We start from the raw sequence: 27608 nt of genomic DNA on the forward strand, positions 1-27608 counted from the left end.
TTAGACCATAAGTTTGTAAATCTACAAGAATGAGTGTCGAAAACATTCGACTTATCGTTCTTTTTAAATGGGAATATTCCATCGCATCACTCATGCTGAACTAGTTAATTCAACTTCAGGGAATCTTAAAATATAATTAAAAAACGGATTTATCAAAAGATAACACAATATGCACGGCGTTTGATGGAAACTTGGGATGGTTTGAAGTGCGTGGAAAGCGAAAGGAATGATTATTTTTGGATATATTCGTTAATTCCTAATAACCATTCCATCTTATCAATGACAGACATTTTTTTATCTAAGAATGCCAGGCGGAGAAATTGATAATCTAATTCCATTTTGTATGTACATATATATATATATATATATATATATATATATATATATATATATATATATATATATATATATATATATATATATACATATATAAACACAGATGTAGATTTTTAAACAATAGAGACACAAAGAAAGGACACTCAAAATATGTTGTTTTGACGTTTCGACGGCTCGGCCTTCAGAAAGAAGTCTGATTCTGAAGACGACAGCCGAGCCGTCGAAACGTCAAAACAACATACTGGGAGTGTCCTTCCTTTGTGTCTCTATGTTTTAAAAATCTACATCTGTGCTTTTATATATTTGTGCGTCGCCGAAGAGCGTTCCATTTCGAAGACAGATATATAGGTATATATATATATATATATATATATATATATATATATATATATATATATATATATAATATATATATATATATGCTTTCGTAGACGTAACACGGAAGTGCCGAATGGTACATTACACAGTAACAATCAATATAGAAACACAAAAAAGGAACACCCACACGTTATTTCTTGATAATTTCGCCGGAATTCTACTCCGTCTTCATCGGAAGATAGAGAAGTAATGACTGCTGGAATAGTAGAGGTGAGGGGTGCGAGAGAAAGGGAAGGGGGCCAGGGGAAGGGGAGAACGGGAGGCGGAGGAGGGGTGAGATTGGAGAATGTTAAGCGAGAGATGGAATCCGCAATCTATATATGTCTCAGACTGCTCAGGTGCGAGTGGGGAACAGGGAGTCCGGATGGGCAGTGTTAGGAAGAGGTGTAAGGCAGGGTTGCCCATTATCACCGTTGCTGTTCAACTTGTATGCAGAGGAAATGATCAACGAGGCATGGGAAGAACTGGAGGTAGGAATGAAAGTGGGCGGGGATTCGTAAAATCAGTTAGGTTAGCTGATGACCAAGCTTTAGTTTGTCAGTCAGCCAATGGGTTGCAAGCATTGCTGAGTGAATTAGAAATTCAGTGCGACAGGTATGGGATGAGAATCAATATTAATAAAGCAAAGGTTATGCGATTTTCTAGAAAGAAAAAGGCTAAGCTAAACATTAAAATAGGAGGGAAAAAACTAGAGCAGGTAGAACAGTTTACGTATTTCAGTAGTGTTTTGGACCAACACGGTCAAAGTAGTAGGGACGTGAGGAGAAGAATTGCGCTAGGCAAAGAGGCTTTCACAAGGAGGAGGGAGTTGATAAGAGGAACGTTGAGGAAGGATATTAAGAAAAGACTCATAAAAACGTTGATATGGAGCGTAGCTATACTACTATATAGCTGTACGGCGCGGAAACTTGGTCATTGAAGCAGGAGGATAGACGTAGACTGGAGGATTTTGAAATGTGGATGTGAAGAAGAATGGAGAAGGTGAAATGGACAGAGAAGAAAACATATGAGGAAGTACTTGGTATGGTGGGTGAAGAGAGGGGTTCGTTGGGAGAAATCCTATGGAGGCAGGAAAAGTGGATGAAGGGGGTATTGACCGGCAGTGGGATGTTGAAGACTGTAATTGAGGGGAGAATATTAGGGAAACGAGGAAAGGGAAGGAGCAGGATAGGGATGTTGGACGGGATGAAGGGAGGAAGAAAGTACTCAGAGATGAACAGGGACCTGATATAGAGTAGGATGCTGGATTTGATGTTTTATTAGGGGTCACAAAATATTTATTTAGTAGCTGTGTCCATCCAAAAACCTACCTTAACCGGTAGATTACCTTATAATACATACATATATATATATATATATATATATATATATATATATATATATATATATATAGTACAATACACAGTAACACACAATATAGAAACACAAAAAAAGAAGAACACTCACACGTTATTTCTTGATATTTCGACGGAAACAATCCGTCTTCCTCTGAAGATATAGAAGTAATGTTAGATATAGAAGTAACATTACTTCTATATCTTCAGAGGAAGACGGATTGTTTCCGTCGAAATATCAAGAAATAACGTGTGAGTGTTCTTCTTTTTTTGTGTTTCTATATTGTGTGTTACTGTGTTTTGTACTATTCGGCACTTCCGTGTTACGTCTACGAAAGCATATATATATATATATATGCTTTATATATATATATATATATATATATATATATATATATATATATATATATATATATATATATATATATATATATATATTTATTTATTTATTTATTTATTTATTTATTTATTTATTTATTTATATGGACACCCCCTAACTATAAAAAATATTCACTAGGGAACATTTTGGCAGCGTATATAAAATGCATATTTATGTCGATCACATAACCCTTTCCACCATCACATTCATAAATAAGCCGATAAATTTTTGCTAACTCATTTTTTCTAATTTTTCATGAAAAAGGCCACATATTATGCGGATTTCCGATGTGGTGAAAGATATCGTCGATGGTGTGGTGGCGAAGAGGAGAGAACTCACCGTTCCCGGCTACTTACTGGCCGGAACAAAGATCATTAAGTGAGTATCCTTGTCAAACTACTGCAAAGCTAAGAGACTGATTAATCACGAAATTAAACGCAAACGCATATGGGTCAGTCCACCTCAATTCAACGCTCAAAAAAAGCATTATCTCTTTGGTTTTCCTGGAATCATGCCGATTTTTTCATCTTCTCTTCAAGCGAAGTAGCCTATTGAATATCTCGTGCAGTAGTCTGGCCTCTTGGTCTTTTTCTGTTTCCTCAAACCACGGTATGCCCTTTTTCAGGCTTCTGAGGATGTAAAAAAATTCTCCTGTGGAAGGTTTCTTTCCCGTTAGTAGTAGTAGTATTTAGGGGAGGCGACCGACAGCTGAGGTCATTTGCGCCATAGGGGATGGACAGGAAAGGATGAAGGGTGGATCAGCGGAAGTCCGTGAACTGCGGCATTAGGGTTCAATCTAGGTTGTTCGGAGACATAGGATCGAAGGGCTGTGTCTTCAGTGTATGGAAAGTCTTATGTAGATGATTGGTGAGAGGACAGCTGTTTGAGGGACACCAGAGGTCAGTGGGTGGACAATGGATGAAGAGGTGAGACAGAAGAAGCAGCGATCAGAGAGAAAGGAATGGAACATTGATAAATGCTTGTGAAAGTGGGGAAGAGTATTTTGAGGATGACACCAGAGGGCCATACCCGGCCAAAGACTTCACGAACGGTAATTTTTGTATTCTTCTTTACGGCGAACTCTTAGGTGGACTTTTGCCGATCGGAGGAATAGGTGTGTAGTGGGAGTTTTGGTGAACCAGTCTTTGGATTGAAATACCGATGATGATATGATATGGTTTTCCATCGCGTTCCTCCACTTTCACACTACTACACGCGCCACCGGAGTCAGATAACCTCGCACTCTCTGAGGTGCGTGCACTACCTTCTGTCACGCTTAAAACCTATGGTTTACTCGGGAACATACCTATAGCGATCATTAACTCTTCCAATTTATCATAATAGATTTCTTATCTTCTGACAATGCTAACAATACTTATACATAATACTGTAAATATTTTATTGACGTGATGTATCGGGCAAACAAATTTACATCATATTACCACTCTCACTTAGTAATATCAACGATATTATCTCAAATTATCCTTTTTCACCTTGTTTTACAGGCTGTATCCTCGGGATGTAGGCAGAGCATGTAAGCAAGTGCTTCTGGGAAAGTGGAAGTGTTTTTTCGAAGATGGTGGAATCCTATTGAAATCTACTAAAGAAGAAAGACCACATGAGCACTAAAAGAAGAATGCAGAAAGACTGATTTCTTTTGCTAAGGCCTTAAAGTGCTCATGACGTGGGTTCGGCAAAAATTGTAATTGTTCGATGGCATAAATAATGACAAAAATAATGCCAAAGGAAATTAGCGGCACAATGGCAGACATGATGCTCCAGCCGAAACAGAACTAGAAATGCCTCCCGCTGATCCAAATATCAGATCGCTTGACGAAAATGTTTAAAACAATGATTCAATAAAAATACTTGCTTTAGCAGGAGTGACTTTAATCTGGAGTGCTAGTGGGCGGGTAATATTCCATAAGCATGACGTACCTATTATTCCTCCATGGAAATGTAATCAATCGATTTTACAAAAAATGAATCTCAAATTATTTCACTCCACTAACCTCAATTGCACCCATCCACTGCTTGAAATAAAATATCTGGACCGTAATGCCAGCACCACTTTTCTGATTCGCGAACAATAGTGAATTTTCCATGTATATTAAGTGCGTACGTATGCGCTTCGGGATCATGGGAGCTGATGGCTCTCATTGCAACCCACGTTTGTTTCCAATATTCAGGGCAGCAGCTATGTTTGCGTATGACCAAGTTTGTATTTAAAAATAATTTTAAGAGAGAATATGGCAAACTTTATTTTCGTGTAAATTAAGATAAAATTTCTCCGTAAAAATTGCTTCCTTCCACGACAAGGGAACAAATATCTACTTAATAAACTGGGAGTCTAAAACATAGCAAAATAATTATACGAGAATAATCACAGAAGTACCCGGCCCAACGAAGAATGTACAAAAACTTTGGAAAAAAAGTAGTTATTTTTCAAAATTATTTCAATTCAGCTCAATACACTTTTCCCAGTGATGCTATATGAGATCGATACCCTTCTTATAATAAGAACTGTCTTGCTCCTCAAAATAGCCATTAACTGCCGACATCACTTTGACAACCAAGCCATTTTTTCAAGTTTGTGAACAGAAAATAATCCGAGAGGGCTAGATCTGGCGAATAGGGTGAGGCATGAGATAGCAATTCAAACTTATGAATTTTGGCAATTGCAATATCGGATTTGTTAGCTCGTGTGGTTAGTCTTGATTAAAGAACACATTCTTCTCAGCCAAATGCGGCCGCTTTTGCTTAATTTCTTCGCTCAAACGTTGCCATAAGTTTGAATAATACTCGCCGTTGATAAGTTTTCCTTTTTCAAGATAGCCAATGAAAATTATGCCACGCGCATCCCAAAAAACCGACGCCATGACCTTGCCTGCAGATGAAACGGTCTTCCCCTTCTTTTGAGCCGGTTCTCCGTTTTGAACCCATTGTTTTGATTGTTCTTCTGTATTGGGTGTGAAGTAATGGACCCATGTTTCTCATCCATGGCATGAAACGGCGCATAAATTCTGTTTTGTTGCTGTGAAACTTTGCTAAACACTCAATTGAAACATTTTCAAGACACTTGTTTTGCTCGAGTGTGAGCAGAGGTGGCACCCATCTTGCACACAGCTTTCTCATGTCCAAATTTTCAGTTAATATACCATGTACCTCGCTTTATGAAATGCCCTGCTAGCTCGCGCTTTTTCAGTCGACGATCATTCAGAATCACTTTGTGGATTTTCTTCACCATTTCTGGAGTCGTCACTTCATTTGGTCGGCCAATGCGATGCTTGTCTCGACAGCTTGTACGGCCTCGTTTAAACTCTGCTACCCAATATTTTACTGTTGTAAACGAAGGAGCAGGCTCATTTAGAGTAGCATCCAGTTCAGCTTCCATATTGGTTGGGCAGAGGCCTTTCAAATAAAAGTATGATATCAAATAACGATGAATAATTTTCTCCATTTTCACAAATTCACTGGAAACGTTCATTATTGATGGCTGTCAAACAAATACTAAGCAAAGTGGCATCTTCAGACTTTAAACATATGCTTTATAGATTGCATACTTTGCAGTACAGTGATAGTTTTTAAACAACTACCATCATCTGTAGGTCAGGCCGTGAACTTCTAAGCCTTCCCATGTAATCCGACATGCCAGTAGGACTTTCCTTCTCCTATTGAAAGGGAAAGACATTAATTATCAGCAGCGAATTAAAAGAATATTAGTCCGTCAAATTTGTTGGCCTATTCAACGGTAGAAATTCAATGGCATTCCTCCAAATAAAGGACAAGATGTATGTTTACCATCCACTCTAAAAGACTTTGTACTTTTCCACAGATTTATTAATAGGTAAAATGCATTTCACCGGCTTGCGGCATGGAATTGCAGTTCTTTCATTTTAAATATGTTGTGTAAATTCCATGAAGTTACACCTGGGACAAAAAATTTCTCCAGGAGGTGTTTTGGACCAAAAAGAGGAAAGTAATAAAGACATAAGGAGAAGATTTACATTGTGCAAAAAAGCTTTCAGAAGGATGAGATAATTGATGACACGGTCTTTGAATAAGGATGTTAAGAAAAGGCTCTTTACAACTTTCATCTGGAGCATACTTTTGTACGGCATGGAAACATACGAGAATCATTGAAGCAGGGTGACACGGATAGATTGGCAGGTTTTGGAATGGGAGTGTGGAGAAGGAAAAGGTGAGGTGTACAGGAAGGAATACAAATGGGGAAGTGCTAGATGTGGTGGGGGAAGATGGGGTTTGTTGAGAGAAATGATAAGTAGGAAAGATGGATGTACAGCATTTTTATTGGCAATGGGATGTTGAAGACTGTGATAGAGAGGAGAATGTTAGGCAAGCGAGGAAGGGGCAGGAATCTTTGCCCCTCATGCATGACTGAATTCCTCAAAAATGACCTTCAGTCACCACATTTTATCCAACTTTCCATAAAAAATCTGTGCCGATTTCAGCAAACATTTCGTCACAAAAAGTTTTTGCACCAGAATTCTTTTTTTAAGGCAACCACAGATCGTTATTCCTCTCATCCTGCTATTTATCTCTTTCCAACTAGAAAGTACTTCTCAAAACCTTTCTTCTTCAACCATTGATCTATGTGAATGATGCGTACCTTCAAGCAAATTCCGTGACAATCAATTAGCCTTATGCAACATTTTTAGATCTCACCCTTGTTCTTTTCAAATAATTTACCTCAACGCCCATAGTTTCTCTGCACACCTTGATAAATTAGGCCAAGTTCTACCTTACAATGACATTCATGCAATTTCCATCGCTGGGATTTGAATTAAGCCTCATATGTCTACCACATCTGTTGATACCCCTGGATACAACTTCTACCAACATGATTGTATCGCTAAGGGCAGAGGAGGTGTAGGTGTCTACATGAGAAAATATCTCTCATTCAAAATATCTCAAATTTGTTCCCATTAATGCAAAAGACCCGAGTTTGCATTCTTAGAGATAACCTTCAAACGACAAAAATTTCTTTAAGATGTCATTTACCTCCCTTCCAAGATAGGTTATTTTTCCTTATCTTCCTACATTCCGAATTACGAACATGTTATTATTATTAATGACTTCAATGCCAACTTTCTTTCCTCAACTTATTACTCTATAGCAATTACTAAATCTATGTCATACCATGGCCTTAGTATAGCTACCCTAGTACCTACCCATCATAGATCTTCATCAGCCACATGGCTTGATGCAATGATTACAGCCAACCCTGAAAAAATCACAACATACGGGCAACTTTCTGCCTCAGGAATATCCATGCATAATGAATTATTTTTAACATACTCAGATGTCTTAAATTTAAGCAGAAATTCATTCTTACTCACAACTTCAAGTCCATAGGCGACAAAGACCTACTATCCGATGCTGCTACCATTCCGTGGCAGTCCATAGCATTCATCAACAACATTTATAAAAAATTAGACCTATTTAATACGTTCTTAAATAACATAGGAGACAAACATGCACCGAAAAGAAAAGTATGACTCTCAAAACCATGCTCCCTATGGATAACAGATGAAATAAAAGCCTTGATAGGCAGTCATGATGTAGCTTATAGCCTTTTTAATAAGTATTTAAACAAAACTTCATTTAATATCTATAAAAAACTGCTTAACAAAATTAAGCAAGTCATCAGAAATTCCAAAATCAGATATGCCTTCCAAATATCTGAAGAGCCCACGTCACAAATTTGGAAAAGCTTGAAGCACTTTGGTGTCGGCAAAACTAAAAATTCACACTCCCCACCTACTGATGTTTCTCCAGATGATCTTAACTGTTTACTCACAACCCTGTCGACAGAAATTGATCTTGATGAAAAACATGAATTCTTATACAATATGTACGAGAGTGGTCTGAAAAGTTTCCAGCAGCAGAAAATTTCCGGAAAAATATCTTGTACATTTTTTTAGGTCGTAAACTTTTCAGACCACCCTCGCATGATTCCACACCAACTCCAGTTGCTGCTGCAAGCTCATTCAAATTTCTCCCATTGCACAAATGCAAGTCCTGCAGGCTAATAAAAAAGTCAAGTCCTCCTCGGATGGAGCTGACGGAATTCCAGCTATTCTGATACACAAATTACTTCCCAATACATTTCCTGTTATAACTCATATCTTTAATTGATCTATCCTATCTGGAACATATACCTCACTCTGGAAACACACCCTTGTCCATCCCATCCCAAAAAATTCTACACTTACTAGCATCACCGAATACAAGTCAATCTGCATTTTTGCTCCTTTATCAAAAGCATTTAAGAGACTCAAACATGAACAAATATCAATTAAATCAACATACTTGATCCTCTACAATCAGGCTTTCGATCCTCTGACAGCACAGTTACCACTCTCCTTAAAATAACATATGACATCAGACTATGCAAGGATTGCAAAGAAGTGACAATAATGACTATCCTAGACTTTACAAAAGCCTTCGACTATATTGACAAAGATATTCTGTGAGCAAAACTTCAAAACCTGAGTTTTCCTCCTTCATCTTCACAATGGATTCACTCATTCTTAGTTAACTAATTTCAAAGATTCATCACACCTGATTCATCCTCTAGCTGGCTTTGAATAAACAGAGATGTTCCACAAGGATCCATTCTTGAACCCTGGCTTGGGCTGGCTCTCTACCGGTAATATTATATCCGTTGCCAGTTTTATGTCGACTTCGCTTCTTCCTACCTCTTTATTTAATTCTATGGCAACCCCTCGTTGGCTCTCGTCCCCACCGCTGTATATTATTCTATAATTATCACTCCAGTAATCCCAGCTATCCTTCCATCTCACCTCGCATAGACCTAAAATATTTATATTTCCCCTTTTCATCTCTTGCTTAATATTCTCTAATTTTCCTGTCCTCAACATTGTCCTAACATTCCAAGTTCCTATTCTAACTAATTTGGTCTTCTTCTCCTGCATCTTCTGTCCTGCTGCTGTTGGTTTTCCCTTGCAAGGGTTTCGTGGGATGATGACCACTGAAACCTTGCCTCCTCCGCTGCTGGACACAACACACGGCCGATTGGGCCGAGCCCCATAGTTGCCAGGACTCATATTCTCTGTCGTGTCCATCATTTTAATCTTGGGTATTTTTTTGAGGTGGTTTCCCGTTGCCTTCCCCACATCCCCAGATATCTCCCGATAAATCACGTGTCATCCGAGAACATCCTAATCTCACTTTTCACTTCGCAGTTCAAATCGCTCATAAAAATCAAAAAAAGCAACAGCCTGATTATACATCCCTGAGGTACCTCCGAGGTTACGCTGACTGTACTAGAGCCATCAAGAACTACCCTCTGTTTCTACTCTGACAGAAAATCTTCAACCCAATTTATTGCCCCCTTGTGTATACCTAATGTATGAGTATATGCATGTATACAAATGCAATGTATGTCTGTCTGTCTATAAGTATTTTAGTGCATGCATGTATTTATAAATTTAATGGCTAATATAATATGTACATGACAACTGTTCAATTGGAAGAAGGGACCATTTGGTCTCAATTTTGCCCAAATAAAGACCTCTATCTATTGCTTGCTGGCAATTAGCTATCTATTGCATGCGGACCTGGACAATGACCAAGTTTATTAGTATAGTGCTTTTACTTCTACTTACAATTATCTACCACTCAATATTTTATGTTTGCTCCACATTTTTTTGTCTTTTTTATTCAATACAATTGTCATTTCTTGCTGACTCTCTTCCCTTAATCTATATAATACTTAGTAACTATCACTCCTGTAATCCTCACTATCTTTCCATCTCAGCCCACACATCCCTAAAATGCCTAATTTCTTTTCCGCAACCCTCACTCTATATTTTCCTACTTCCTTGACCTTAACATCACCCTAACATTCCAAGTCCATGATTAAACGGATTCAGCCCTGATGAATAACTGATCGTAGCACTTTTCTACTTGTTAAAATTTATTTTATGACTGGGTTTTGATGCATTTGATCAGGTGCCTGATGATGATGTAATACATCAAAACTCGATAGTCTTATGACTTTGGTAGTGTAGTGCCGCAAAAATTTTGCTAAGAAAATGCTAACAATTTATCAATGGCAGATAAACATTATTTCTTTATTATATCATATTTAATGAGTATAACATCCTTATTACCATTATTTATGAGCACCAGATAAGTGTGGCCTATTGCCTAAAAGTGACAATGATGATATGAGACTGTGATTTTTAATTAACTTCTTTGGGGAATGCACCGCGCCATAGGTCCTGGAAAATAGGGTAATAAACTTTGATACATAGAGTTAGAAGAATAAATGCATGGAAAACATAAATGATGAAGGAATTAAGAAAGACAATGATTCTTCTATCTATTGCTAGGCAGGTTTTTTTAAATACAGTAATTTAGATGAAGAGATTGAGGTGTGCAAATACCAGCAGAAGAGTTGTAATATAATGCATGGATATTTCATAGAATAAATATTTGTCATGGCCAGTAAAAATAACTATATTGCTCCCAGCATCAAAGCATGAAGTGAAACTTGGGCATTGAAGGAAAGCAATAAATGCTGCAGGCATTAATTCAGCACTTGACGAATATTTCGGGATTGAAAGAAAAGAGATGGAGAGAAGAATGTATGGGTTATTGATTGAGAGAATATTGATTGGACGTACCAGAAGCAAACAAGTGTGGAACACGTGCTCCACTACTTTGATGAAGTTGACAGAGAGAATAGATGAGGCAAATCACCAATTCAAGCTGTTACATACAAGGTCTGTCGGGAAAGGATCCAGCCATGCAATATTTTGAGAAAAATAGCCTACCTGGAGCAATGAGACCTTAGTCTTGAAGTTCTTCCCTTGGGACCTTACGTATTTACTTTAGCATCTCTTCCCCTTTTCAAAACAATCAACGAAGTCCTTTTTCGGAATGGTCATCAGCTGCCACATCACATTCTCTTTTATCTCTTCAACGCCAGGAATTTCATACTGCAGTTGCAGGGGACTTGTTCCAAGCTGAAAACAATGACCCATGCTTCCAAAAAAAGCTCATTACTGGAGAAGAGTCATGGGTCTATGGCTATGACCCTGAGAAAAAAGCTGTCTTCCCAACAATTGGTTGATGAGATAAAGGAGAGTGCGACAAGGCAGCTGATGACCATTCCAGAAAAGGACTTTGCCGATTGTTTTGGATAGTGGAAGAAAAGTCGGGGAAAAGTGTGTGAGGTCCCAAGGGGAGTTCTTCAAAGGGGACTAAGGCATCATTATTCTAGGTAGGCTATTATTCTCAAAATAGAGCATGGCTGAATAGTTTCCTAATAGACCTAGCATACGACTGAAGAAGAGTGAGAATGGTTTAGGAGAAAGAGGGAGGAAGGGTAAGAGACTGAGACACATTGATGGACGTGGTTGAAGAGACTACGTATCAAGATAAGAAATACGAAAAAGTGTGTACCATAAGAGGAATTAAGAGGCAATGCATGGATGTGACTTAGATAAAGGATGTGCCCAAGGACTATGCATGATAGTGCTACAAAAAAATAATTCACAAGGAATAAGTTTCCTTGCAATTACCTAAAAGCATACTTTTTCATTGTGCCTTCTCAAGAGTGAATATCATTAAAGTACATTGAAGTGACCTCTTACATGTCTGTGTAGAGGTCATTTTTCCTGCCTGAAGCCTAGTAAAGAATATCTTGAAGTATTTTTCGAAACATGAGATCTCCATTTGTAGAAGAAAAAATTTCTGAGGAAAGGAAAGGATAGATAGTTTTGTTTGTAGCAGGAGTAAATCACAATGGGTACCCATGAGGAGAAATACACACAGTCATACATCTACATGGCATTCCAACCATCCCCAAAAGCATACGGCTGGGAGTAATAAGGCATCAGTCAGAAAGAACAAGGCAGGATGGAGTCTGCCACGGGGGATTCATGCATAAAAGCAATAATATTCCATCTCTTTATGCCCTGATCATAAATTTCTTTCAAGAAGATAAAGAAATCCTGGTATCTATTTGGTTGAGCCTACCTCTTTTCTTTAGTCACTACATTGTTCAACCAGCTGATTTAGCACAGGCACTGAATTGTTTCCACTGAGCCATTGGTAAAATTTCAATATTGATACCATTTTAGAAGTTGATTAACCCATCCCAAGGCTTCCAGTGTTAATCTAACGAGGAAAGTGTAAGCATTTGATTCAATATTGTAAAATTATTTTTTATGCCTTAGGTCTTACAATGGTAGCATTTCACCAGCATGGAAGATTATCTATATAATATGCTCAACAATGAAGTAAAGGTTATACATAAAAATGGAAACATAAACCTAAACTATTCTTTACACATTTAGATAAGTGTATTACAATGTACAAATAAAAACTAACATTATAGGGAGTGTGCAGTAGTTCCTAGGGCTTTAATTATTATCTAGAGTGAGTATTAGCATTACAAACATACTGTGGGTGTCACAAAATTAATCTTTGATTCCATAGGATTCTGTACTTGAGAATAAATGGTCAAAAATTAATTTTATACACCCAATTTACAGCTAAATTATTCAAAACTTGTCAATGAAAATATCAAATCTTCCTTTCATTTACAGGATTGTCACTTCTGAAGTTAGAAATCACCAATAATTTTGCAGGTTTTGCTATGAATTTTCCTAATTTTGACTGCACATTTTTCATGAAGATCAAAGTTGAAATGGCTTAACAAAGAATTTCTAAACCTATGCAAGGGATTGTCTTAGGTTGAGGAAGTGAGTAAGCCAGAGGAATTCTTTTTAGTATCGCTCACAGTCAAAACACTAGATTTTACTTATTTTTTCTGCAATTTCATTTTAGATGCATGGAAAAAGATATGGTAGGTTCATTCCTTTAAGAAAAAATGTTGTCTAGTCATTCAAGCAAAGTTGTTGCCTTGAAATATGTTATTAGGAATCAGAGTCCAGTCATCATTATGGAGCATGACACTCAATGGATCAGAAGCATGGACCATCGGAAACATAGACCAGAAAAGACTAGATTCCTTCGAAACCTGATGCTGGAGGAGGATACTGGAAGGAAGATCAAATGGATGAATGAAATAAGAAATGAAGAAGTATACAGAAGAATTGAAGAAGATTGGACCTTATGGACCACCTTAAAGATAAGAAGAACCAGATGGATTGGTGACACCCTGAAGCACAATGGATTCGTGAAGAATATAATAGAAGGAAAAATAGAGGGAAGAGTCCCAAGAGGAAGGCCAAGGGATAGGAATACATGGGACAAATAAAGAAGAAAGTACCTTGCAAAAAATACCAGGAGGTAAGCCAATTAGCATCAGATAGGGCAGGATGGAGGGCTGTCGTCAACCAATCTCAGGATTGAACGACCAATGATGATGATGAACCAGAGTTAAGAGTACAAGATTCTTCTTTGATATTGAAGTTTTTTCCATTCCAGGCCTCTCACAATATGTGTTGTGTAAGATGATGAAATTACTACATAAGGCATTATTCAACTAATAGTGTGTGAGTATCAATACACTGTGAAAAAAAAGAGATATCCACTACATCTGTCATCGATTGCTGAAAATTTCTAACATTCATTCATAGAACACGCAACTCAATTTTTACACCTGATTTTCAACTTAACCAGCAATCGTTGGTTAGAATGAAAACAGAGCATGAAATTTTCCAATTGCTTTCTCTCTTAAACATGGCTTAACATATTTAGCGAACCAGCTAAATACCTTTCCATCGAGAAAATACTGCATAAAAATAAGAAGTAAAATGTTTGTACTATTGGAAATTTGTGTAAAATGGAATATTTTAAGTCTGACAATGTGTACTCGTAATACTTATCACTTAATTTGGTTCGTCATGAGCCTACTTTTGAGGAACCAAGGGATCCACATTTAAGCATCTCATTAGATACACAGTTAATGCCATTTGAAGTGCTCTCCACTCAGCCCTGAAGCAGAGATCAGTATACCATTGAAACATGCTTGTTGTGGGAAGCCAGTACACTAGCTACAGCACCCATCCAATCCCTACCCATTTTTAATTAATAAATTTCCCTATTATGAGTTCCCAGACCTGATGTGTTATATAGGCACAAAAACAGAATGATTATTTTTTCCTGGTGATTTTCTTTTACTCCTTCCGTTACTGTAAAAAATGAATTTATAAAAACTTCTAATTGAAACCAACAATATTGAAGGGAAGAGTACGAAAATGTATCCTTCTCTTAAGATATACACATTTAATATTTAAATTAATTTTTATGCAATAGCAAATGATGTGATCGTAGAACAACATGTGATCTTTTACATATTCATAGTAGTAGTAGTTTTTAGGGGAGGCGACCGACAGCTAAGGTCATTTGCGCCATAGGGGATGGACAGGAAAGGATGGAGGGTGGAGAGAAACCCGGCATCGGCATTAGCCTACTCTTCACGAAAAGGCGCCAAGGGGTCCGCAGCTTAACGTCCCATCCGACGGACGGCGTACTCACTCAAAGTGCCCTCCACAAAGCACCTCAAGTAGGGATCGAGATACCTCTGAAAAATATTCAACACTGCCGGGATTTGAACCCACGCCCTCAGGGTGGGAAGCCAGTACGTTAGCCCCCACACCATATCGATCCCCATATTCATATATACATATATAGAAGGAGTCAGTCTCTGTGACATTATGTGATCTTAGTAAGGCTTTCGACTGTGTTCATCATTCAATAGTACTAACAAAGCTAGAATTTTATGGTATTAAGGGTTGCACTGAAGCTAATTGTCATATTTGGATGATCACCACCAATTGGTTGAACTTGATGGCTGTCGATCTGCAGCTCTTAAAGTAAAATGTGGTGTGGTGTGGTGAAAAATGGTGGGCTCTGTGGTTGGCCCAATACTTTTCATCATCATGATTAATGATTTGCCCTGTTATATGAAACCTACATCTGTTTTATATGCTGATGACACTACTTTTGTTCAAAAGTGTCAACATCTAGAAGATGCAAAGGTACGATCTAGCGCTACGCAAAGACAGGCTAAGGAATAGTTTGATGCTAATCATTTACATTTAAATACTAACAAAACTCAGCATATTGTGTGCAGTCTTAAATCAAAAATAACTGATGTTGAAACTGTTAAAATATTAGGAATTTATATTGATACAAAACTTAACTGGGAGGCTCACGTCAGTCAGACCTATAATAAACTGAGTAAAGCTGTTTATATGTTAAGAAAGCTCAACTTTCTCCTTTCCAATGAGTATCGTTCAACATTTTACCATGCCTTATTTCAATGTAATTTGAATTATGGTGTTGAGTTATGGGGTCATTCCCCACATGTTAAACAAATTTCGCTACTACAAAAGAGAGCTATTCAGTCTCTTGCTAATATACCACCACATGATTCCTGCAAACCTTTTTTTATTGTGTATGGACTCATGACTGCATTTAGTTTATACATCTTTAAGGCTCTGATTCATGTGAAATTTAATCTAGAAACTTACCAATTAAGATCTAACATCCAAACATCCATATATATATATATATATATATTATATATATATATATATATATATATATATATATATATATATATATATATATATATATATATATATATATATTATATTAGTTATATGTATATATAAATTCTCTATCTTCCGATGAAGACGGAGTAGAATTCCATCGAAATTATCAAGAAATAACGTGTGAGTGTTCCTTTTTTTGTTTTTCTATTTTGTTTGCTACTGTGTAATGTACTATTCGGCACTTCCGTGTTACGTCTACGAAAGCATATATATATATATATATATATATATATATATATATATATATATATATATATATATATATATATATATATATATATATATGTATGTGTGTGTGTGTGTGTATTCACGCACACAGTAATATAAAACTGTAATAGTGATGATGATTTCTTCAAGTTTTCGATGATGCATTATAATATCGCAACATTAGTATAATTAAGGCCTTTTTATTATTTGAAAATTAACATGAATAAATTAAGTTGCAATTAAAAATTAATTAATTTAAGTGCCTTAACATATTTTGGGCCGAGTCCATCGATCAATGTGAACAATGGAAAATGTAATATTATACTATGAATTTTCAATATCAAATTATTTCACATACCGTGATCATTTCAAAGCCGATCTCTGGGCAAGGGAACCATGTCCCAAAACGTTTTTTAAAAATTAATGCTTTATCCCTATAAAATTACATAGCCGTTAAGTCGTAATAAGTTAAAGACACATCTAAGGAATCTCAAAGTTTTGAAACTTATATACCACAAAGGATAAGATTTTCTAATATAATAAACAGTTAACTCAAAAAATCAAATAAACTATTAGCCCAATTAGCCGAGGAATTACCTCGGAAATAAGTCTCAACTCTGCTGATACGTTGGTTTCGTGTAGCACTTCTACATTTTTTCTCTAAAAACGTGAGAAACGACTCTATGTTTTGAATGGATAGGCCAAGACCGCCGAGAATATATGAGGTCCTCTGGTGATAGTCGAAATCGACTAAAAGATTTCGTTTCGATAAAATTTATTTTCATGATCACTAATGGGCGCCTTCGACGTCTGTAATCTTGCGTTGTTTGGAAATTTGCAATTGTAGTGAATAATCAATTTTTTCTGCCATGAATGCTCTAATTCGCTCTCAGAAACTGACAGCCGTTAGCCGAAGTCTTATATATCAAGCGTTTTATTCTACTGATTACAGCAAGAAGGAAAATATAGACGATTTGGTAAAAAAAAGTAAGGTTGTTGTTTTCATGAAAGGAGTTCCCGAGCAACCACAATGTGGTTTCAGTAATGTTGTGGTTCAGATATTCAGAATGCATGGAGTTGATTATGATGCACACGATGTTCTGAAGGATGAAAGCTTAAGGCAAGGTTAGTGCGTTAAAGACCCTCGTAGCCTTCAAATAAATTTGGCGTATTTATGTCGGCAGTACGTATAGTTAAGAGATTTTTCCAGGTTAGTATTCGCAAGTTAATGTAGATGTAAGATTCGTTTTTTTATCCATAGGAATTAAGGGATTTTCCAACTGGCCCACGATTCCCCAAGTTTTTATCGGTGGAGAATTTGTTGGTGGCTCCGACATCATGCTCCAAATGCATCAGAGTGGCGATCTAATTGAGGAGCTCAAAAAAGTTGGAATAAAATCTGCTTTATTAGTGAAATCGCAAGAAAATACAAGTGACAAAACTAAGTGAATCCCGGTATTTAAATTAAGGGATGTTAATCTTCCCTAAGGTCATAGTAAATCCAGAGAAACCTGATTAAAGTGAAAATCTTGGTTTTACTTTGGTATGTGGAACCCAGTCATCATTGTTATGCAACCATTGTATGCGGCTTAAATAAAAATAGCATTTGTGACAAACTTATTTACTGCTCTCGGCCGCTTCAATGGCATATTAATAAGCCTAGAATCGACTTCAGGAAGATTCTTAATCCCAATTATCAATCTCTTCTAGGTTAATATCATCAGGAACCTGAAATACAATTAGAAAAGGTTAATGGCCCCTGAAGCAGGAACAGGAGATACTTCATAAGCGAAACTTACGAAACAATTATCAGTTTCAGTACGTTCGATTGCCAAAACAGTAGGATCTGTCATGTTGATTGAACGAGTTCTTTCCGTAGAGGTATCTGCTTGAGGTGTTTCTCGCTGTTGATCAGATCACAATATAAAAGGGCGGTCGGTGTTCATTAATAAATTGGCTTTACAATAATTTTACATGGTGTATCAATAAAATCAAATTGTAATCCTGTTATACCTTCAATGTGCCTCTCTTCCCCTTCTTAAATTTTGTGGTCATTTCGAGTAGCAGAAAGTTGACTCCTTTTTCCACACCTTTGGTATTAGACGTCTTAAAAGAATATGTAATGAAGTTAAGTAACATAAATGTGCCTTCTGACTCAATCTTATTCGTAATTACGGAAATACCTCTAATATTTTGAAGCATTTTTCGCGAAATTCTTCATTTAAGCTTCGACGAATAATTTCGGTAACTGCGGTTGAAATGACTCTGCAGCATTCAAGATCCTTCGCCTAAAGCAAATCATTGAACAGTTAAAAGGTTATGTAAATAGGCGATAGAGAAATATTTTTATATAGTTTTAGTTACGGTGCAGTTCATGGCGGTGGTAGTTTAAAACAGCCGATAACAATTGTTTCCCGTAGCAACCGAAACACATAATTTTGGCTTGAGTTTAACATTTACAATCGATCGTGCTCGTGAGAATCGACACGTAAACGATGGGTTCCTTGCTGAAAAACTTATTTCAGTTTTGGATAATATTTGCAAGGCAAACCATCTAATGCGAATTGTAAACGTGCTTCTAGGTAACAACGAAGTCAATTCATGCTAACAGTTTTTAAGGGTGTTTTTAGGTTTGTTCAGGGTAGAAATCTTAGATAAATGCCCACAATGGTACTGGCGTTTTTACGTAATGCTGACCTAGCGCCGATACTTTCTGTAATAACTGCCGTCTGTTTGGATATAATTATTCAAGGTTTGTTGAAAGTGGCATTTAAAACTTGTAAGGGAATTTTATCATACTAATGATAGTATTTTCTGAAAATTTGGCCTTTGAAGTATGAGAGACAATAGTTTGCGGGAAAATACCAAGTCTTCTTTCGTAACCCAAAGTAATACTCCAAAATGTGTTTGCCTTCATGGATTTTCTGGCCCCTTCATGCCTGTGTTGTATGCTGAGGGCCTGCCTTCCTTTAATGGAATAACTGCACTTGAACATCACTCAAAATATGAATAATAGAGATACCGCAGTTTTATTCGATTTCATCTCTCAATATCGGAACAAATTCATGAAGCTACTGACTTAAAATTAAACCTTTGATACCTCATGGTATCCCACTGTAGCTTGGCATGGAAGAAAATGCCTTGTTTAGTATGTTGTGTGTATCTGAAACCCTTCGATTTCCCATTCATCACAAAAGCTGTGTTTGGCAAAAGTTCCAACTTTGAAATATCACTATGGATGTGGTAAGTGATGTGTACAAGTATGTATAAATAGTGCTCATACTGCATTAAGCCTTTACAATGAGGACCATTTCTTTTTCGAAAAAACTCTTGTACAGTTTTTGATCTGAGAAGTTAATCTCAGTTACTCTTTCAGTTCGAGTCATCTTTTGATAAAGAACAGTCCAAGTGCTCCAAATCATACCATTTGAATTAAGTATAAATAGTACTTACAGGCAGCTGATAGTGACTCTAAAAATTAGAAATCACAAAAATTATGAATTTTTATCTCAAAGAGAATATGGGCCATAGTGTGTGCAAATTTTAATGCTATATTTATTATGCCTAATTTTAAATTGGCCAGGTGGTAACAGATGTAACAAATGCGTTCTTAATTTTGCACTAAAATTTCAATTTGAATTTTTACCCAAAGTATATATCACCCAAGCCAATGCTTAGCAGTATGCTTCCAATCACTCTGCAGATAATGAGTGATCACACCTGAAAAAGCTGATATATTTCATTGAATAAGTTTTTATTCCCTCCCCGGACTACAACCTTGATGTGGTGGAAGGGCTTGTGCGTTCCGATGACACCTAGAGCTGTGCTGGCGGGAGTAATTAAATTGCTCCTGGTAGGGTCACCCATGCCAGATAGGTCGAAGGTTAGGAGCCAGACGAAAGGTAGTCCACGCAGCGTCTGTTCCTCAGTGAGGCGGCTGCAATGGGGTCTGACCCCGGTGGGGCGGCCAGTAAGTGATGGTGTCACGTTAAAAACACTATAGAGGAAGGCAACGGGAAACCACCTCAATTATCATTCCCAAGATTAACATATATAGAGTCCTATACAGAGCTTTTGAGTCCTGGCAACTACGGGGATCGGCCGTGTGTCGTGCCTGGCAGCGGGGGAGGCAAGGCTTCCGTGGTCGTCGACCCTTGCAAGGGAAAACCAGCAGCAGCAGGACAGAGGACGCAGGAGAAGAAGACCAAAGTAGTTAGAATAGGAACGTGGAATGTTAGGACAATGATGAGGACAGGGAAATTGGAGAATGTTAAGCGAGAGATGGAAAGGGGGAATATAGATATTTTAGGTCTATGCGAGGTGAGATGGAAAGATAGCGGGGATTACTGGAGTGATAAGTATAGAATAATATACAGCGGTGGGGACGAGAGCCAACGAGGGGTTGCCATAGTGTTAAATGAACAGGTAGGAAGAAGCGTAGTCAACATAGAGCAGGTAACGGATAGAATACTACTAGTATGGATAAAAGCAGAACCGACGAACTTAGTTATTATTCAGGTATACATGCCACCGAGTAACCATAAGGAAGAAGAGGTCAATAGGATATATGATCAGTTAGAGGACATGATCACGTGTGTTCCTGCAGGGAAATATTTGATAGTGATGGGGGATTGGAATGTGACGGTAGGCGAAGGAAGAGATGGTGATGAGGTGGGGGACTATGGTTTAGGCACGAGGAATGACCGCGGGGAGAAAGCAGTTGAGTTCTGCAGGAGACAGGGGTTAGTCATCACCAACACTTGGTTTAGACACCACAAAAGACGCAGGTATACATGGAAAATGCCAGGTGACTCAGGAAGATATCAGCTAGATTATATCCTGGTTAGACACAGGTTTAGGAACAGTGTGATAAATTCCCACAGCTTCCCGGGAGCGGATGCGGACTCAGACCACAATTTAGTTGTTATGAAATGTAGTGTACATTTCAAAAAGATAAGGCAGGGGCAGCGAGTTAGAAAATGGAATGTAGAAGCATTAAATGGGTTGAAAAGGAAGGAATACAAACAGGCGGTGGAGAAAATCATGGAGGATGGTAAAGAGCTAAGTACTATCGAAGAAAAATGGGAAATGATCAAGAAGGGGTTGTCTAAAGCCGCAAAAGACACTATTGGAACCGTTAACGCTAAAAGGACTAGGAAACCATGGATCACGGATGAGATGATTACAAAGATGGATGAGCAGCGAAAATGGAAGAATGTAAATACAGAGTTAGGCAAAATGAAGTACAAAGAATTGAACAATAAATTGAGGCGGGCAACAAATAAAGCAAAAGAAGCATGGTGGAAGACGCAGTGAGAGGATATGGAAAGTCTGCAGAGGAAGGGTGAAATCGGTGCGCTGTATAGCAAAGTTAAATCGTTATCGGGAAGTAAGAAAGGAAGAGCTATGCTAACAGTTAGAGATAAGGTGGGTAAGGTAATAGTTGATGCAGGAAAGATCCAAGAGAGATGGAAGGAGTATATAGAAGAACTGTATAGTAAAGAACTCAGACCAACAAAGTTAGACATTGAAAAAGAAAATGACTTAGAGGAAGACAGCTTAGGTCCAGGCATACTTGACAATGAGATAGAAAGGGCATTAAGGGAGATGAAACTAAATAAGGCCGTGGGGGTAGATAACATTCCCGTGGAACTTTTAAAATGCTTAGGAAAATGTGGGAGGAAGAGGCTGTATGGGCTGATCCGTAGTATTTATGAGGAGGGAATCTGGCCGGAAGGCTTTGTGAGATCAGTTTTAGTTCATATTCCAAAAAGGTAAAGGCCACGTCATGTGAGGACTATAGGACAATTAGTTTGATATCCCACGCAGCTAAAGTCGTTCTCAGGATCATAAACAAAAGGATAGAGAGTAGGGCAAATGATTACTTAGGGGATGATCAGTTTGGGTTTAGGAAGGGGAGAGGTACGCATGATGCCATTGAGGTACTGAGATTATTAATCGAGAGGAATATAGAACACAACCAGGAGGTATTTGCCTGTTTCGTAGATTTTGAAAAAGCGTTTGATAGAGTGAATTGGAAAAAACTAATGAGTATATTGCATAAAATAGGAATAGATTGGAGGGAAAGGAGGCTAATCCACAACCTGTACATGTCTCAGACTGCTCAGGTGTGGGTGGGAAACGGTGAGTCAGGATGGGCAGTGTTAGGAAGGGGTGTAAGGCAGGGTTGCCCATTATCACTGTTGCTGTTCAACCTGTATGCAGAGGAAATGATCAAAGAGGCATGGGAAGAACTGGAGGTAGGAATGAAAGTGGGCGGGGAATTCGTAAAATCAGTTAGGTTTGTTGATGACCAAGCTTTAGTTTGTCAGTCAGCCAAGGGGCTGCAAGCATTGCTGAGTGAATTGGAAATTCAGTGCGACAGGTATGGGATGAGAATCAATATTAATAAAACAAAGGTTATGCGATTTTCTAGAAAGAAAAAGGCCAAGCTTAATATTAAAATATGAGGGCAAAAACTAGAGCAGGTAGAACAGTTTACGTATCTCGGTAGTGTTTTGGACCAACACGGTCAAAGTAGTAGGGATGTAAGGAGAAAAATTGCGCTAGGCAAAGAGGCTTTCACAAGGAGGAGGGAGTTGATGACGGGGACTTTGAGTAAGGATGTTAAGGAAAGACTCGTAAAAACTTTGATATGGAGCGTAGCTATGTACGGTGCGGAAACGTGGTCATTGAAGCAGGAGGATAGACGTAGATTGGAGGCTTTTGAAATGTGGGTGTGGAGAAGAATGGAGAAGGTGAAATGGACAGAGAAGAAAACAAATGAGGAAGTACTTGGTATGGTGGGCAAAGAGAGGGGTTTGTTGGGAGCAATCCTATGGAGGCAGGAAAAGTGGATGAAGGGGGTGTTGACCGGCAGTGGGATGTTGAAGACTGTAATTGAGGGGAGAATGTTGGGCAAACGAGGAAAGGGAAGGAACAGGATAGGGATGTTGGACGGGATGAAGGGAGGAAGAAATTACTCAGAGATGAAGAGGGACCTGAATAGAGTAGGATGATGGATTTTGTATTTTGTTAGGAGTAATAAAATATTTTTTTGGTAGTTGTGTCCATCCAAAAACCTACCTTAACCGGTAGATTACCTATTAATTAATAAAGTTTTTATTCTTTGAAATGCCCCAAATGAAAAAAAATAGTATTCTCATGGCACCAATTGAATACCATTCACTTTTATGAAATGTGATGTATTAAATATGTACTGAACCATCCTTGATTAACCAGGATTAGGCTAACCAAAGTAGGGATTAATCGTGATGATAAAAAAATATTATCTACCCTGCAAAACTGCTTGCGTGCTTATTCTGAGAGATAGCCAAAAAAGCAGTTAATATAAGCCCAAAGTCATGTGTGATATAGTATTCATGCTGCATATAAAACCTTGTCACTCAATTGTTGGGGTTGAATACCTCACAAAATCTGCCTCCATTGGGGTTTGAACCCATGTCCTCTTTGTAGGGAGCCAGTACTCTTGCCACTGTATTCATCCCCCATCATTTTGTTTGTTTCTCAACCTCTTGATATAAATTGATATATGATATCCATATGCTGGTACCGACATCATTAAATGCCTGCCTACAATTTAAGTGGCTCACATGTTCACTCAACAAGACCATTCCTCCAAAGAAGATTGTTGATTGAATGCTTGTGGAGCTTATTTATCAGTGCACTCTAAGATTTTTATTTCAAACAATAAATGTATTAAAGTTTTGAAATTGGGGACTTTATATTTGTATACAAGTATTTTTGTATGTATGGTTTTTATATATATACATATGTATGTAATGCATATGTATTTGTGTGTGTGTGTATAAATTTTAATGGGTGGCAGTAGTCCAGGGGTAGAGCATTGGACTACTGACAGGAGAGCCTGGGTTCGATACCCAGGCAAGCCTCTCTGGACACCCTCAGATCCACCAGGTGTAGGGTCGTGGGTTGTCATGGCTGTGAATAATAAGTTAATAGAAGTGAGATAGCACTAGCGACAAAAACACAAATAAAACTCTCAGGTATTCTGAATTTTCGGCGGCCGAACCACCTTTGTCTTGGGAAATAAGAAATTATAAATTCCCTTGAAGAAGTTAATTCGGCCACCCAAAATTTGGAAACGTGAGTTTCATTTGTATGCAATTCTCTGTTTTTGCTCACTACCTTGTTTCTCCTTTTAATTTATATATATATATATATATATATTTTTTTTTTTTTTTTTTTTAAGGTAATCTACCGGTTAAGGTAGGTTTTTGGATGGACACAACTACCAAACAGGCATTTTATTATTCCTAACAAAACAAAAAAATCCATCATCCTACTCTATATCAGGTCCCTCTTCATCTCTGAGTAATTTCTTCCTCCCTTCATCCCGTCCAACATCCCTATCCTGTTCCTTCCCTTTCCTCTTTTGCCCAACATTCTCCCCTCAATTACAGTCTTCAACATCCCACTGCCGGTCAACACCCCCTTCATCCACTTTTCCTGCCTCCATAGGATTGCTCCCAACAAACCCCTCTCTTTGCCCACCATACCAAGTACTTCCTCATTTGTTTTCTTCTCTGTCCATTTCACCTTCTCCATTCTTCTCCACACCCACATTTCAAAAGCCTCCAATCTACGTCTATCCTCCTGCTTCAATGACCACGTTTCCGCACCGTACATAGCTACGCTCCATATCAAAGTTTTTACGAGTCTTTCCTTAACATCCTTACTCAAAGTCCCCGTCATCAACTCCCTCCTCCTTGTGAAAGCCTCTTTGCCTAGCGCAATTCTTCTCCTTACGTCCCTACTACTTTGACCGTGTTGGTCCAAAACACTACCGAGATACGTAAACTGTTCTACCTGCTCTAGTTTTTGCCCTCATATTTTAATATTAAGCTTGGCCTTTTTCTTTCTAGAAAATCGCATAACCTTTGTTTTACTAATGTTGATTCTCATCCCATACCTGTCGCACTGAATTTCCAATTTACTCAGCAATGCTTGCAGCCCCTTGGCTGACTGACAAACTAAAGCTTGGTCATCAGCAAACCTAACTGATTTTACGAATTCCCCGCCCACTTTCATTCCTACCTCGAGTCCTTCCCATGGCTCTTTGATCATTTCCTCTGCATACAGGTTGAACAGCAATGGTGATAATGGGCAACCCTGCCTTACACCCCTTCCTAACACTGCCCATTCTGACTCCCCATTTCCCACCCGCACCTGAGCAGTCTGAGACATGTACAGGTTGCGGATTAGCCTCCTTTCCCTCCAATCTATTCCTATTTTCTGCAATATACTCATTAGTTTTTCCCAATTCACTCTATCAAACGCTTTTTCGAAATCTACGAAACAGGCAAATACCTCCTGGTTGTGTTCTAAATTCCTCTCGATTAATAATCTCATTACTGCAATGGCATCATGCGTACCTCTCCCCTTCCTAAACCCAAACTGATCATCCTCTAAGTAACCATTTGCCCTACTCTCTATCCTTTTGTTAGTGATCCTGAGAACAACTTTAGCTGCGTGGGATATCAAACTAATTGTCCTATAGTCCTCACATGACGTGGCCTTTACCTTTTTCGGAATAGCAACTAAAACTGATCTCACAAAGTCTTCCGGCCAGATTCCCTCCTCATAAATACTACGGATCAGCCCATATAGCCTCTTCCTCCCACATTTTCCTAAGCATTTCAAAAGTTCCACGGGAATGTTATCTACCCCCACGGCCTTATTTAGTTTCATCTCCCTTAATGCCCTTTCTATTTCATTGTCTAGTATGCCTGGACCTAAGCTGTCCTCCTCTACGTCATTTTCTTTTTCAATGTCTAACTTTGTTGGTCTGAGTTCTTTACCATACAGTTCTTCTATATACTCCTTCCATCTCTCTTGGATCTTTCCTGCGTCAACTATTACCTTACCCGCCCTATCTCTAACTGTTAGCATAGCTCTTCCTTTCTTACTTCCCGATAACGATTTAACTTTGCTATACAGTGCACCGATTTCACCCTTCCTCTGGAGACTCTCCATATCCTCGCACTGCGTCTTCCAGCAGGCTTCTTTTGCTTTATTTGTTGCCCGCCTCAATTTATTGTTTAATTCTTTGTACTTCATTTTGCCTAACTCTGTATTTACATTCTTCCATTTTCGCCGCTCATCCATCTTTGTAATCATCTCATCCGTGATCCATGGTTTCCTAGTCCTTTTAGCGTTAACGGTTCCAATAGTGTCTTTTGCGGCTTTAGACAACCCCTTCTTGATCATTTCCCATTTTTCTTCGATAGTACTTAGCTCTTTACCATCCTCCATGATTTTCTCCACCGCCTGTTTGTATTCCTTTCTTTTCAACCCATTTAATGCTTCTACATTCCATTTTCTAACTCGCCGCCCCTGCCTTATCTTTTTGAAACGTACGCTACATTTCATAACAACTAAATTGTGGTCTGAGTCCGCATCCGCTCCCGGGAAGCTGTGGGAATTTATCACACTATTCCTAAACCTGTGTCTAACCAGGATATAATCTAGCTGATATCTTCCTGAGTCACCTGGCATTTTCCATGTATACCTGCGTCTTTTGTGGTGTCTAAACCAAGTGTTGGTGATGACTAACCCCTGTCTCCTGCAGAACTCAACTGCTTTCTCCCCGCGGTCATTCCTCGTGCCTAAACCGTAGTCCCCCACCTCATCACCATCTCTTCCTTCACCTACCGTCGCATTCCAATCCCCCATCACTATCAAATATTTCCCTGCAGGAACACACGCGATCATGTTCTCTAACTGATCGTATATCCTATCGACCTCTTCTTCCTGATGGTTGCTCGGTGGCATGTATACCTGAATAATAACTAAGTTCGTCGGTTCTGCTTTTATCTCCACTAGTAGTATTCTATCCGTTACCTGCTCTATGTTGACTACGCTTCTTCCTACCTCTTCATTTAATACTATGGCAACCCCTCGTTGGCTCTCGTCCCCGCCGCTGTATATTATTCTATACTTATCACTCCAGTAATCCCCGCTATCTTTCCATCTCACCTCGCATAGACCTAAAATATCTATATTTCCCCTTTCCATCTCTCGCTTAACATTCTCCAATTTCCCTGTCCTCATCATTGTCCTAACATTCCACGTTCCTATTCTAACTAATTTTGTCTTCTTCTCCTGCGTCTTCTGTCCTGCTGCTGCTGGTTTTCCCCTGCAAGGGTTTCGTGGGATGACGACCGCGGAAGCCTTGCCTCCCCCGCTGCCGGGCACGACACACGGCCGATTGGGCCGAGCCCCGTGGTTGCCAGGACTCAAAATATCTCTATTGTCCATCATATTTTTCTTGGGAATGATAATTGAGGTGGTTTCCCGTTGCCTTCCTCAATAGTGTTTTTAACGTGACACCATCACTTACTGGCCTCC

At 38.4% G+C, this 27608-nt stretch overlaps 1 protein-coding gene and 2 long non-coding RNA genes across 4 annotated transcripts; 2 read left to right on the forward strand and 1 right to left on the reverse strand.

Moving 5' to 3' along the window:
- Positions 1–1132: 1132 nt before the first annotated feature.
- On the forward strand, positions 1133–4254 carry LOC139688429 (uncharacterized). Its single transcript, XR_011700747.1, has 3 exons — positions 1133–1184; positions 2692–2805; positions 3933–4254. It is a non-coding gene; the product is annotated as an uncharacterized lncRNA (long non-coding RNA).
- A 12743-nt stretch (positions 4255–16997) lies between these two features.
- Grx5 (Glutaredoxin 5) lies at positions 16998–18186 on the forward strand. Of its 2 annotated transcripts, XR_011700713.1 has the most exons (3): positions 16998–17342; positions 17479–17760; positions 17928–18186. XR_011700713.1 is itself a non-coding variant. In XM_071585412.1 (2 exons), exons 1-2 carry the CDS (start codon positions 17087–17089, stop codon positions 17664–17666), a joined length of 444 nt encoding a protein of 147 aa, XP_071441513.1. In that variant the 5' UTR covers positions 16998–17086; the 3' UTR covers positions 17667–17833. The 2 variants fall into 2 exon arrangements, 1 of the variants encoding a protein (XP_071441513.1); XM_071585412.1 differs by lacking the exon at positions 17928–18186 and having other exon boundaries at positions 17479–17833.
- A 57-nt stretch (positions 18187–18243) lies between these two features.
- On the reverse strand, positions 18244–18604 carry LOC139688013 (uncharacterized). Its single transcript, XR_011700714.1, has 3 exons — positions 18582–18604; positions 18401–18505; positions 18244–18323 (listed from the first exon to the last, which is right to left on the reverse strand). It is a non-coding gene; the product is annotated as an uncharacterized lncRNA (long non-coding RNA).
- Positions 18605–27608: the final 9004 nt, after the last annotated feature.

Source organism: Hetaerina americana, unplaced genomic scaffold (assembly GCF_022747635.1).
Source record: "Hetaerina americana unplaced genomic scaffold, ioHetAmer1.1.p SCAF_2, whole genome shotgun sequence".
Taxonomy (NCBI): Eukaryota; Metazoa; Arthropoda; class Insecta; order Odonata; family Calopterygidae; genus Hetaerina; species Hetaerina americana.